Raw genomic sequence first — 14,349 nt, 5'->3', positions numbered from 1 at the left:
ATGCAGGTTCACTTCTTGTTTCTGCTCCCCATGGCCTTTCTCCTGCCCCCCGGGACTTGGGCTGGTGAGTACCACTGGTCTTGGGGGCCCTGGGACTTTGGGGAGTGTGGGGGTTCACAGGGATTGGGTTCTGTGGGCGCTACCTCAGGGCTTGTGACAAGTTGATTCCTTTTGTTCATCATTTATTATGATACATTTTACTTCGTGTTCCTTGTGAAGTATCATCTGAAAACTCATAATGTGCTGACCATTATTGTCCTGAGAAAATAGCTGTGGCAGATAGTGACAAGATTATACTGCAGGGTGGTACTCAGACATGTTTCAGGTGTGTGAAGCAGACACTGACTAGTTCCCTAGAGGCAAAAGACCAGCCAATGTCTCAGCCAGGACTCAAAAAGATAAAATGGCCCTTCACCCAGTTAAATTGTCATTCTGGGGCAGAAAGTAGGACCTGGGTGAAAAAAGTCCATCATGATGAGCAAACAGCTGGGGATACTGATCTGGACAGAACTTCTGTCTCCTAAAACCCAGCGTGAAATGATTTGCAAAGAAGAGAAACAACTACAAAAGGAGGGGGAGAAGACTACCTAAATAATCTCCCCCCATCTCTCTACCTCCGGCATGCACAACACTGGACACACAGAGGCAGCAGCAAGGAATTAAGGGAGGGATCAGGAGGGAAGGCAAATTCAGCCTAGAAAGTTTGGAGGAAGATGGTGGGAAAGTTCTCCCGAGGCAGAGATGAAAACGTGTCACTGTATTGCTCAGTGGTGATGTTTGTGACAGAGGATGTGGGGGGTCTGTCTCACCAAGCGCTGATAACCTCAGTGTCAGCCACTGTGCAGAGAAGAAAGAGCCGGAGAAAAGAAGAAAATAATCCCCTGGGTCAGTGACAGCAGCTCTGAGCTGCACCCAATGGGAAATCTCCCGGGTCCCATTCCCCCTGCCCCAGGACCAGCCCATCCCTGTCTGGTTCCCAGGCCTGCTCGGGTTCGACCTTGGCCACCAAAGCTGTTACGGCAAGTCTGGGTGGTGACTCACCCACTGCTGCCACAGAGAGATCAGAGCTTTTGATTTCCCCTCCAGCCCCATGGTGGCCCCAGTGTGGGGCAGAGCTGAGCAAGGGACTGGGATCCAGGCACAGGGAGCCCCCAGGGCGAGCATCCCAGGGCTAGGTTGGGGCTGTGGAGGCTCCATTTTGCAATAAGGAAGTCGGGCCCAGCCCAAACCAGCAAGCTGCTTTTGCTCTTTCAATGGACCTGGTCTCCCCCCAGGTGAGATCATTGGGGGAAAGGAAGCCCAGCCCCACTCCAGGCCCTACATGGCCTATCTGGACATACAAGATGGAGAAGAAGACAACTTCTGTGGTGGGTTCCTGGTGGCGAAGAACTTTGTGCTGACGGCCGCTCACTGCCAGGGAGAGTAAGTGTCTCTGGGCTGGGACATAGGGGCCGGTGGGGTCAGCAGGGGACGGGGAGCCAGGAGCTCTGGTGCCAGCATGGGGGGCAGAGAAGAGGCTGGGGGTAGCCAGGCTGAGGGAGCAGATCCCAGGGGTCTGATCTGCTCAGGGGGTGTTGGCGAGTCTCTAGGGGCCTCTGCAACCCACGGCCCAGCCCCAGCGCTGGGTAAATCAATGGGGCTTCGGACAGGAAGCCCAGCTGGGTCTGGACCCTTGCCCAGAGCAGGGGAGGGACTGAGAACTGGGGAAAAACCAGCTCAGCGGAGCAGCACAAAGGGCTGGCGGGCAGAGGCTGGGACAGAAGGCCACTGGTGAGTGCTCGGTGTGGCTGGGGGCCCTGGAGGGAGCCTCTCCCCACCCTCCTGATGCAGACAAACCTCCAGTCCCACCCGCGCCCCAGATGGCTGGACGGGAGCTGCCCATGGGCACAGTGGGATGCAGGTTTCCAGAAGCCAAAGAGCCCCAGGCTGCCCTGCTCCCTCCCTGGAACATTTCATGAGTCCGACCCACAGGAGCCCGACCCCCAGCTCACCCCGCCCCTAACACCACATGGGCTGCTCTTTACTTCTCTCAGCAAGATCACCGTCAGCCTGGGGGCCCACAACATCCGGAAATGGGAACGGAATAAACGGAAAATCCGCGTCCGGCGCCAGATCCCACACCCGGAGTACAACACCAACACTTTACACAACGACATCATGCTGCTCCAGGTACTGACTGCATCCCCTCCCCCACCCAGTGACCTCACACTGCTGCAGGTACCGCCCCCATCCCATCCCCCACCCAGTGACCTCACACTGCTGCAGGTACCGCCCCCATCCCATCCCCCACCCAGTGACCTCACACTGCTGCAGGTACCACCCCCATCCCATCCCCCACCCCCAGTGACCTCACACTGCTGCAGGTACCGCCCCCATCCCATCCCCCACCCCCAGTGACCTCACACTGCTGCAGGTACCGCCCCATCCCATCCCCCACCCCCAGTGACCTCACACTGCTGCAGGTACCGCCCCCATCCCATCCCCCACCCCCAGTGACCTCACACTGCTGCAGGTACCGCCTCCATCCCATCCCCCACCCCCAGTGACCTCACACTGCTGCAGGTACCACCCCCATCCCATCCCCCACCCCCAGTGACCTCACACTGCTGCAGGTACCGCCCCATCCCATCCCTCTGCCTCCAGTATGGTCTTTTACCCATCAGTGGCACAGAAACAAAATTCTTTGTTTTACTGGGAGGACATATATTTCTTTCACCTCTAGTGCAACCCTCATATTTATTTTCATCCTTCATCTTTGCTATGCCACAGCTGGAGAAGTCTGCAAAACTGAATAAATTTGTGAAAACCATCCCCCTGCCTGAAGCCAATGAAAAGGTGAAGCCCAGGACCGTGTGCAGTGTGGCTGGCTGGGGCCGCACCATCGCTAACGATAATTCATCTGCTGCGAACGCGCTGCGGGAGGTGGACGTGGAGGTGCTGGAGGATGACGAGTGCTCAGATGATGATGACTACGACCGGGCGACCATGCTGTGTGTGGGGCACCCAGAGAAGTGCAGAGATTCTGCAAAGGTAAATCTGCCCCTGGCTTGAATCTGTGAGGGAGCGTGTCAGTGATCGGGCTGCGACAAGAGGGCTTATGAGGGGCCAAGGAGGGGTTGGGGGGCATCAGGGCGTCATTAATCCAGTCAGCAGTGGGGAAATGACTCACTGTGGCCCGGTTTGTTCTGCAGGGCGACTCCGGCAGCCCCCTGGTGTGCGGGGGTAAGGCCCAGGGCATCGTCTCCTGGGGGAACGACACACCTCCGGGCGTGTACACGAGAGTCCCTGCTTTCATCGGTTGGATCAACAATACAATGAGACTTCTGCAGCCCTGAGCCCTGCCAGGGGTCACTGCACAGCCTGGCTCTGCCTTTCTCCTGCCTTGGAGAGGCCCAGACGTCAGGCCTGCTCGGCAGAGGGGATGACTGCCCCACAGCCCAGCCTCAGTTTCCTCCCCCTTGCAAGGCAAAGTCCCCTCCCCCAACCACTCTTCTGCTCTGGTAAGATCCAGATTCAGGGCCGGGTTCTGCCCCTTGCCTAGGGAGCAGCTAGGTCATATTAGTGAGGGGCCAAACCCGGAGGTTGTTCTCCCTGGTGTGAGCCGGGCGAGTGACACTTGTGGGAGCTCCTCCCAGTAACATCCTGCTGGAACCGCCCCCAGCCCTGTTCTTTCTGGGCCTTCCCCACGTGCTGGCCCCCGTTCCGCACAGATTAGCCCCTTCTAAACACACCTGGGCCCGGAGGCAGCCAGGCTGGCGGGAGGGCGACTCCGGGATGTCTGCGCTGATCTGCTGCAGATCAAACATTGGTCGTGATCCTCTGCTGCCCAGTCCCCTGCCCGGCTGCATTTCGCTCAGCTCCCCTGCCCTACAGCTTGCTCCACAGCCAGCCAGTAATAAAGTCAAGTAGCAGAAAATGTCTCCTTCCTGACGCATCCATCCAGAGCTTTGCAATGCAGAGTAGCTGCTGGACCTGCCCAGGCCAGGAGAGAATGCACCTTATGGGGAGGCCGGGCTGGTGGTTCACGCTCTTGGCTGGGCCCCAGCACACCTGGGTTCAGTGATTTCACACACAAGGTGGATCTGGGGTGGACACAAAGGTTACTCAGCGAAGAAAAGCTGCTTGTGCCATTGCTTGTCCTGACTCCCGAGACCGATGCATCTGGACCAGAAAGAGGAAGGGTCTGAAGCAATTCTAGATGCAAGAATCTAACCTTCCAATTCCTACCTACCCCTCTGCCTGTCCAAACCTCCGTCCCTAGATACCTAGCTACCTAATCTCAAGCTAAATATGTGTCTGACCAATTATCTGTCTGTCTAACTTCATAGAATCCCAGGGCTGGTAGGAGTCCTCAGGAGTCATCGAGTCCAGCCCCCTGCCCGAAGCAGGACCAACCCAACTCAATCAGCCCAGCCAGGGCTTGGTCAAGCCGGGACTTAAACACCTCTAGGGATGGAGATTCCACCTCCTCCCTAGGGAACCCATCCCAGCGCTTCCTCGACCACCCTAAGTTTTTCCGAATATTCCACCTAGACCTCCCCCACTGCAACGTGAACCCATTGCTCCTGGTTCTGCCACCCAGCCCCACTGAGAAGAGCCTCTCACCAGCCTCTTCGGAACCACCTGCAGGGAGTTGAAGGCTGCTCCCAAATCCCCTCTCGCTCTTCTCTTGTGCAGACTAAACAAACCCAAATCCCTCAGCCTCTCCTCGTAGGTCATGTGCTCCCACCCCCCAGTCATTTTGGTCGCCCTCCACTGGACCCTCTCCAATGCGTCCACATCCTTTCCCAGAACTGGACACAATACTCCAGATGTGGCCTCCCCAGAGCTGAATAAAGGGGAATAATCACTTCTCTAGACCTGCTGGCAACGCTCCTCTTAATGCACCCCAATACGCCTTTAGCCTGCTTGGCAGATGCAGCATCTCTTTTCCCCAGCTCCATCATCTCCGCCTCCGCTGCTCTTTCATTGTACTGGGCTGACACAGCTCCCCATCCAAAGACTGTGGCTTTATCAGCCACCACCACATCAAAAGCAGGGCTGTTACTGCCGGGTTTCAGACCAGGGACAGTTTGTGTGTGAGGTGAATAGCCCAGTCTGGTCACCATGGGCCGTATCAGCCGGAGGAATGGAACCAGAAAAATGTGACGGCTAACGGGGATCTCACACTTGCAGGAATTCTGCGCAGAATCCCTGTGCCCCGCATTGTTTGTTTTCCCCGCAGAAAACACATTTCCACCCAGGAAGAGCTGCAGTTTCACCTTCCGCCCACCAGGGCCTTTGTGGCACCAGAGCAGATGTGCCCAGCTGTGAACCAGTCCCACAGCAGCCCTGGACTCTGTTATATACAGCCCCATTGGGGTCTTCTCCCCACAGTGGTGCATCATCCAAGGAGTTCTGCACAGACCCCGATAGGAAGTAGCCAGCCTTCTGTGCATGACTGCAGGTGACGCTCGGCCTGTCCTTCCCCCGAGCGCATGTGGTCAGCTGTGGTTGGAAACTGAGACGTCTGAGCTCTCCATGTAGCTGAGCGTGTGAGCGGCCCTGAGGTTTCCTGCTCTTCGATCTCCCCCAAGCTGAGTCTATAAAGCCTGAGGCAGATGCACCGTCCCTGCACTGCTTCTCAACATGCAGAGCCAGGTCTTGCTCCTGCTCTCCAGGGCCTTCCTCCTCTTCTCTGGGGCTTGGGCAGGTGAGTACAGCTGAGATCGGGGGCCCCAGGATTTTGGGGTCAATTGAATGCTCACGGGGATTGATTTTTGGGGTGTTGCCTAGGGGCCTGAGAGTGACCGTCTCCCTATTTTCAGTCCCCCTGTGATTAATTTTATAGAAAGCGTGCCTTGTGAGGAATCACCTGAAAACTCATAATTTGCTGATCATTATTGTCCTGGATAAATAGCTGTGGTTGGTAAAGTGATAAGATTCTACTGTCTGATGCCACTCGGCCATGTTTCAAGTCTAGGGAGCAGCCACAAACCAGTTCCCCGGAGACAAAAGACCGGCTGAGGCCTCAGATAGCTGGGAAGAAAATCAAATGTTTCAGTTGCTATTCTTGAGCAAGGAAGATGGAGTGGGTGAAAAATTGACATCCTGACAATAAAACAGTGGGGGTTCCCATCCACACAGACCTTCTTCCTCCTAAACTGCCATTGAAGATGGTTTCCAAAGAAGAGAAAGCTAGAAGAAGAGGGAGCAGACATCTGCAGTGATCTCTTCCTGTCTCTCTCCGTGTGGCATGCACACCAAAAACACAAAGGAAGCAGCATTAGGTGGATGAGGGGCCGGTGGAGGGATCCTGATGGGAGGGAATTGAACCAGTAAAACGGTGGGAACAGGGATTGGAGAAACCTCACAAGGCAGCCATGTACGAACGTTAACACCATCCTGTAAAGGGATGAACATAAAAATGAAGATTACATCGGGGGAAAGTGTGTGTGGAGGGAGGGGGCTAATCCGGCAGCCTTAGCCAAAGCACATGTAATGCAGGAACAGGGAAGGCATCTCCAAGCTGCCCTAAGGGGAAGGTCCAGGTCCTAGTCCTCACCCCGAACCAGCCAATCCCCTTTAAGGGGCTGCCTGGCCTGATTAGAGGGGAGCTCGGACCCCAAAGCCAGTAACACCAGGCTGTTGGATGATGGACCCCCTGCAAGTGCGTTTGGCACTAGTTCTGCACCCAGCCAGGGCAGCCCTACGGGGTGTCTAGTGTGGGGCAGAGCTGAGAAGGGGGGCAGAACTCGGATCCACCAGGGGATCCACAGGGAACAGGATGACACTGGGGGGACTTGACCTGAGTATGGGCCGAGTGGTCAAGGATGGTGATGCTGGTACGGATCTGGTTTCCCCCCAGGTGAGATCATCGGGGGGCATGAAGCCAAGCCCCACTCCAGGCCCTACATGGCCTATCTGCAATCACAAGAAGGAGCCAATTACAGTGGCTGTGGCGGGTTCCTGGTGGCGGAGAACTTTGTGCTGACGGCCGCTCACTGCCAGGGAGAGTAAGTGCCTCTGGGCTGGGATGTGGGGGCGGGTGGGGTCAGCGGGGGAGGGGAACCTGGAAATTCTGGTGCCAGCATGGGGGTCAGGGAACGGACAGAGGGTGGCCAGGCTGGGGGAGCTGAGCCCAGGAGTCTGACCTGCTCAGGGGTGTCGACAAGTCTCTAGAGGGCTCTGCAACCCACTGCTCAGCCCCAGCGCTGGGTACATCAATGGGAATGTGGACAGGGAGCCCAGCTTGGGTCTGCCCCATTGCCCAGCATGGGGCAGGGAAGGGTCACAGCCTCAGGGCAGCTCTGTAGGGTGCTGGGCTGAGGGTCTGGGCATGGACCCCTTCCTGGATCGATCTGGGAGAGGAGACTAGACTGGGGGAGCTTTGACCACAAGTCTGAAGAGGAGGGAAGGAAACTGAGTCCCGGCCTGAGACCCACGGACTGCCCTGTCCCCGCAAGAGCGGAATTTAAACGCCAAAAACATGTCCTTCCCCTAACAATCCACACATGTCACTCTCGGCTTTCACAGCAGCATCACTGTCGTCCTGGGAGCCCACAACATCGAGCAACGGGAACCGAGGCAGCAAGTGATCCGAGTGCGACGGCAGATCCCCCACCCGCAGTACGACAGGGAGACTTTAAAAAATGACATCATGCTGCTGCAGGTACCGCCCCCATCCCATCCCCCACCCCCAGTGACCTCACACTGCTGCAGGTACCACCCCCATCCCATCCCCCACCCCCAGTGACCTCACACTGCTGCAGGTACCACCCCCATCCCATCCCCCACCCCCAGTGACCTCACACTGCTGCAGGTACCACCCCCATCCCATCCCCCACCCCCCAGTGACCTCACACTGCTGCAGGTACCACCCCATCCCATCCCCCGCCCCCAGTGACCTCACACTGCTGCAGGTACCACCCCCATCCCATCCCCCACCCCCAGTGACCTCACACTGCTGCAGGTACCACCCCCATCCCATCCCCCACCCCCAGTGACCTCACACTGCTGCAGGTACCACCCCCATCCCATCCCCCACCCCCCAGTGACCTCACACTGCTGCAGGTACCACCCCATCCCATCCCCCGCCCCCAGTGACCTCACACTGCTGCAGGTACCACCCCCATCCCATCCCCCACCCCCAGTGACCTCACACTGCTGCAGGTACCACCCCCATCCCATCCCCCACCCCCAGCGACCTCACACCGCTGCAGGTACCACCCCATCCCATCCCCCACCCCCAGCGACCTCACACTGCTGCAGGTACCACCCCATCCCATCCCCCACCCCCAGTGACCTCACACTGCTGCAAGTACCACCCCCATCCCATCCCCCACCCCCAGTGACCTCACACTGCTGCAGGTACCACCCCATCCCATCCCCCACCCCCAGCGACCTCACACCGCTGCAGGTACCACCCCATCCCATCCCCCACCCCCAGCGACCTCACACTGCTGCAGGTACCACCCCATCCCATCCCCCGCCCCCAGTGACCTCACACTGCTGCAGGTACCGCCCCATCCCATCCCCCACCCCCAGTGACCTCACACTGCTGCAGGTACTGCCCCCATCCCATCCCCCACCCCCAGTGACCTCACACTGCTGCAGGTACCACCCCACCCCATCCCCCACCCCCAGTGACCTCACACCGCTGCAGGTACCGCCCCATCCCATCCCCCACCCCCAGTGACCTCACACTGCTGCAGGTACCACCCCATCCCATCCCCCACCCCAGTGACCTCACACTGCTGCAGGTACCACCCCATCCCATCCCCCGCCCCCAGTGACCTCACACTGCTGCAGGTACCGCCCCCATCCCATCCCCCACCCCCAGTGACCTCACACTGCTGCAGGTACCGCCCCATCCCATCCCCCACCCCCAGTGACCTCACACCGCTGCAGGTACCGCCCCATCCCATCCCCCACCCCCAGTGACCTCACACTGCTGCAGGTACCGCCCCATCCCATCCCCCACCCCCAGTGACCTCACACTGCTGCAGGTACCGCCCCCATCCCATCCCCCACCCCCAGTGACCTCACACTGCTGCAGGTACCGCCCCCATCCCATCCCCCTCCCCCAGTGACCTCACACTGCTGCAGGTACCGCCCCATCCCATCCCCCACCCCCAGTGACCTCACACTGCTGCAGGTACCGCCCCATCCCATCCCCCACCCCCAGTGACCTCACACTGCTGCAGGTACCGCCCCCATCCCATCCCCCACCCCCAGTGACCTCACACTGCTGCAGGTACCACCCCCATCCCATCCCCCGCCCCCAGTGACCTCACACTGCTGCAGGTACCGCCCCCATCCCATCCCCCACCCCCAGTGACCTCACACTGCTGCAGGTACCGCCCCCATCCCATCCCCCACCCCCAGTGACCTCACACTGCTGCAGGCACCGCCCCATCCCATCCCCCACCCCCAGTGACCTCACACTGCTGCAGGTACCGCCCCCATCCCATCCCCCACCCCCAGCAACCTCACACTGCTGCAGGTACCACCCCCATCCCATCCCCCACCCCCCAGTGACCTCACACTGCTGCAGGTACCTCCCCCATCCCATCCCCCACCCCCAGCAACCTCACACTGCTGCAGGTACCGCCCCCATCCCATCCCTCACCCCCCAGTGACCTCACACTGCTGCAGGTACCTCCCCCATCCCATCCCCCACCCCCAGTGACCTCACACTGCTGCAGGTACCGCCCCATCCCATCCCCCACCCCCAGTGACCTCACACTGCTGCAGGTACCGCCCCATCCCATCCCCCACCCCCAGTGACCTCACACTGCTGCAGGTACCGCCCCATCCCATCCCCCACCCCAGTGACCTCACACTGCTGCGGGTACCACCCCCATCCCATCCCCCACCCCCAGTGACCTCACACTGCTGCGGGAACCGCCCCATTTCATCCCATGCTCCAGTGACAACATCATCATTTACTGACTGTAGTTTTTCTCTTATTTCATTGGGACATCTCCTTCGTATTGCCCTTAGTGTCCCCTGTTGCTTGTTTTGTAGCTGCAGCGCAAAGTACGGCGGGATGGATATGTCAATGTCATCTCCCTGCCCTCAGCCAACCAGCGAGTGCCTCCCGAGTCCCATTGCAGTGTCGCCGGCTGGGGCCGCACACATGCAGACAATGAGTGGGTCTCCGACACGCTCCAAGAGGTGGAGCTGGACGTGGTGGAGGATGAGTTGTGTGAGGAGTACCATCACTATAACGCCACCACCATGATGTGTGGGGGAGACCCAGAGGAGGGCAAAAGTTCATTCCAGGTGAATCTCCTTGGACCTTCCCTCTCCCTTTATAAACAGTTATGAACCCGTAGGTGTAGCATTCGGGTTGCAGAGCCGGTGTGCTCGGTGCTGTACGAATAAACGGGCTTCTTTTTTTCTTCTCCCAGAGCATTGCCAGGCTGGGTGGGTGTGTTGCTGAGACTGGATGGGCTGAGGGTTGGGGAGTTGTTGCTGATCTTTGCCTTTGATCTGCCTCTTGCTCAATTTTTCAGGGCGACTCTGGGGGGCCCCTGGTGTGTGGGAAAACAGCCCAGGGCCTCGTCTCTAGAGGATCTGATGATGGAACCCCCCCAGCAGTGTACACCCGAGTCTCCGCCTTCATCCCCTGGATACGGAAGACCATGAGGAGGCCATGACCATGGGTCGCGGGAGGAATGGCTTCCCACGCCGAAGCTGTGCCACTTCTGTCCCATGGAGATGTGCAGAGTGAAGGCTTGCTCCCCACCCCATCTCTGTCTGACTTCCCCACACCTATCAGCATCCAACCAATCAGGATCAACTTTGGGAACCCAGGGGAGTTAGGATCCAAGTTCCGCTTGCTTGGAAATCACCACTTAGGCTGCTTCTCCCTCCCCTCCCCAGGGTAACATCCACGAGCCAAATCCTGCCGTTTCCCACAGGTAGTTCCCAGGAGCTGTGCGCTGCCCGTTCCTAACACACCTGTGTCCTGAGCCGGTAAAGCCAACGGGAAGGGAAATCGGCAAAGGCCACGCTGAACAGATCACAGGGCTCATCACCTCCTTCCCACCTCCTTGCCTCTCTATGCCTCGTCCCTGCTTTGTCGCCAGCATGAATAAAAATGAAGTTAAAAAAAAAAAAACCCAGGTGCTGCGCAATCAACATGAGCTGTGAAATCTAGAGAATTTGCTGCATTAGCCAGGGCCAGGAGGGAATTAGCTCCTAAAGGGGAAAGCTGGGCTGTCATCAGTGCTGTGGGCTAGGACTTCAGAAGATGGTTTCCCTACCCATTGCAGACAGGTACAGCCCTACAAGAGATATCTGCTCTGTCACCATGGGTATCCACATCCGCAGACGTGGACGCAAATATCTGTGGCTCATTTTGGTGGGTATGGATGTGGATACCAATTTTGTATCCACATAGAGTTCTCTAGATAGATGGGCAAGGAGCCAGGCATACTCCTTCAAAGTGGGAGGTGATGGTCTGTAGCCAACAGCTTAAGAACTAGAGGACACCAAATGAAATGAATGGGGAGCAGGTTTAAAACTAATTAAATCAAGTTCTTCTTCACACAGCGTATAGTCAATCTGTGGAACTCCTTGCCAGAGGAGGCTGTGAAGGCTAGGACTATAACAGAGTTTAAAGAGAAGCTAGATAGTTTCATGGAGGTTAGGTCCATAAAAGGCTATTAGCCAGGGGATAGAATTGGTGTCCCTGGCCTCTGTTTGTCAGAGGCTGGAGAGGGATGGCGGGAGACAAATCGCTTGATCATTGTCTTCGGTCCACCCACTCTGAGGCACCTGGTGCTGGCCACTGCCGGCAGACAGGCTACTGGGCTAGATGGACCTTTGGTCTGACCCAGTATGGCCATTCTTATGTTCTTATGACCCTCTCCTATGGTGTGTCTAGACAACAGGGTTTTGTTGACAAAAGTGGACTTTAATTGACAAAACTATACCTGCATCTACACTACTGTCGAGTTCTATCGACATAACATTTTGTCAGCAGTTTTGTTACAGGGGTAAACCTAATTCTAGGAGGAATAACGCCTTTTGTTGACAGAGTTCTGTCGACAGAAGGCGTTATTGCATCTACACTGTCCTTTGGGTCTACACTGTCATGTCGACAAAGGGGCTTGCTTTGTCGACAGAACTACTGGTAGATGTCGTCTAGATGCTCTTTCTTGACAGAATCTTTGTCGACAGTATGTGTCGACAAAAGCCTGTCGTCTAGACATAGTCCTAGGATTTTCGCTGCTAGGATTGCTCCTTAGCAGTCAGGAACAACGTTTCCTTCCTGGTTACCAGTGACTCAGAAACAGATGGCGCCATTTTGGGCAATGACTGTGTGTCCTGTCCCCTTTCCTGGTGCAGAGGGCACACCATGGATTTCCTTTCTTCATTTTGTCGGGTTCCCTCATAGACCTTCTCTGCATCTGTTCCAGCCTGAATTCCTCTGCCCATGTGGAGGCAAACTGGCTCCACACGGGAAATAGTGGGAGGAGGGGGAGACGTCAGCTCCCAACCCACCCTGAAGAAGGAGGGCAGAGGTTTGCTGAGGTCTCAGCAGTGGTCCAGGCCACTCAGATTTTGGCATCCCATACCCCCAGGAAGGATACCTGGCAGCAGGCCTGGTCCCGGAAGCCTAGAGACCAGGGCAGTGGCTTGGCTTGGCCCAGATGCATCTGTCCTGGAAGCTTGTGGGGGCCCAGTATGTGGGTCTATTTATGACAGAAAAGAAACTGCACAATGGGGCTGAGTCAGGTGCAAGTAGGATGAAGTCTTCTGTTCCACAGACAGGACTGGGGGCAAGAAATGGACCCCCTCCAAAAGCTCAGGGGACACCCACACAGGCTGTGTGGGAGGGATGTGGCTTCTGGCTGAGACCCACAGAAACATCCGGGTCACCTGGGGTTGCCTCTATCTCATGTTCAAGTCATAGAAAAGACCACTTGGTCAGGAATGATCCACAGGCCAGAGCGCTGCACAGCTGGGGCCCTGCACATCTGGGGCTTCGGAATGCACAGCTGAACGCATGCACTGCAGGGTCCATGCAATGCACTGCTGAGGCTACACTGAGGCCTACTGAGAGCGGATCTCAGACAGCCCTGCAGCCCTTGGGACATCCCTCCACCTCCCCCCCCCCCGCCTGCACTGGAATTGGGGTGAACTGGCAGTGGAAGGGAGACATCATCCCTTGCACAAGGGGGAGGGGACATGTCCCCAGCTGGAGTTGCCAATGGGGATTTAGAGAGAATTAGTGCAGGGCTGGGACTATAGATTCCAGGTCTAAGGGGAGATGTCACAGCATTCCCTGCCCCCCTGAGCCAGTCAGCCCCCAGACCTATGTCTTGATGTCTTCCAAAGGGGCAAGGTCCCATCTCACATTCCCTATCAGCACTGGCAGCTCAGGCAGATAAACACAGATTGGCTGGATCCTAATGGTTTGCTTTTTCCCCACTACCCTGGTCTGACAGCTCAGACTGCCCATTTAACCACTGAATCTCTCAGGATACTCTGCGCTGGTTGACAGAGTTCAAGGAGAGAGGGAAAGACTCACTGGGATGGGAGTTCATAAAAATCTGTGTGCATTCCAAAAGACTCAGACAGCTTGCGAAACTAACAAGTGAACAGATCAGATGGTGGGGAAAGGAAGGGATTTTGGTTCCCCAGACATCGGCAAGAAAAGTAATACATCAGGACACAACATTTCCCATTAAGAGCCTGGAGTGTGTAGGGGACAATTTTTTGTTTCAGAAGGTTGAGGAAGAAAGCACAGGTCAGCCATTTTCTAGTTGATTGAGATCAACATGCGGGAATAGCTTGTGCATCTGAAGGTGGGAGTTAAGTAGTATATACCTCAACACCGTTCGTCACCATGAGATTTTGACAGGTCTATGTCCCGCCTCTTCTGCTTTTGTCTGAGCGGCCATTTTGAAAAAAGTTTCAAAGTGTTTTTCTCATGTCTGTGTCAGGGGTGTGCTGCGTGTTTGTGCCTAGAGACATTTGATTGCTTTTTAAGAATAAAAAATTGCAAAAGCTAATGAAATAAAAGAGGAAAGCTGAGAGAGGGGCTTGAAACATAAAAAAGAGAAGAAAGTAGAAAAAAGGTTTTTAGAGATGGCAGTTAAAGAAATTAGCAGAGGGGCAATTTTAAAAAGTGGATAGTTGGGTTTAAATGTAAAAGCAAATTAAAATAAAAACGGACAAAGAAAAGCAGCCTCCCAGCCCCTGGAATCCTTATCATTCCCCTATAGACAGCTGTTGGGTAAGGTTTCTGCTGCTTTCTAGATTCTCTCTCTTTCTCACCCAAGTAGCCATGTGTTGTGGGGTCTTTTGTCCTTTAGCTTTCTATACTGAACATCTCTCACCTCCGAAGAGGAA

At 56.3% G+C, this 14,349-nt stretch overlaps 2 protein-coding genes across 2 annotated transcripts; both read left to right on the top strand.

Annotated features, from left to right (window-relative positions):
* LOC142821356 (mast cell protease 1A-like) lies at positions 1-3,930 on the top strand. The gene is made up of 6 exons (XM_089774318.1): positions 1-64; positions 1,275-1,422; positions 2,034-2,169; positions 2,218-2,265; positions 2,770-3,030; positions 3,192-3,930. Exons 1-6 carry the CDS (start codon positions 1-3, stop codon positions 3,333-3,335), a joined length of 801 nt encoding a protein of 266 aa, XP_089630444.1. The 3' UTR covers positions 3,336-3,930.
* Positions 3,931-5,628: 1,698 nt separating this feature from the next.
* Positions 5,629-10,832, top strand: LOC102462771 (mast cell protease 1A-like). The gene is made up of 5 exons (XM_075912205.2): positions 5,629-5,692; positions 6,848-6,995; positions 7,516-7,651; positions 10,009-10,266; positions 10,500-10,832. The coding sequence occupies exons 1-5, from the start codon at positions 5,629-5,631 to the stop codon at positions 10,641-10,643; spliced, it is 750 nt and encodes a 249-aa protein (XP_075768320.2). The 3' UTR covers positions 10,644-10,832.
* Positions 10,833-14,349: the final 3,517 nt, after the last annotated feature.

This window comes from Pelodiscus sinensis, chromosome 30 (assembly GCF_052426305.1).
Source record: "Pelodiscus sinensis isolate ZL-2025 chromosome 30, ASM5242630v1, whole genome shotgun sequence".
Classification (NCBI taxonomy): Eukaryota; Metazoa; Chordata; order Testudines; family Trionychidae; genus Pelodiscus; species Pelodiscus sinensis.
Note: the sequence above shows the minus strand (reverse complement) of the source record. Positions and strands in the feature narration are given on the sequence as shown.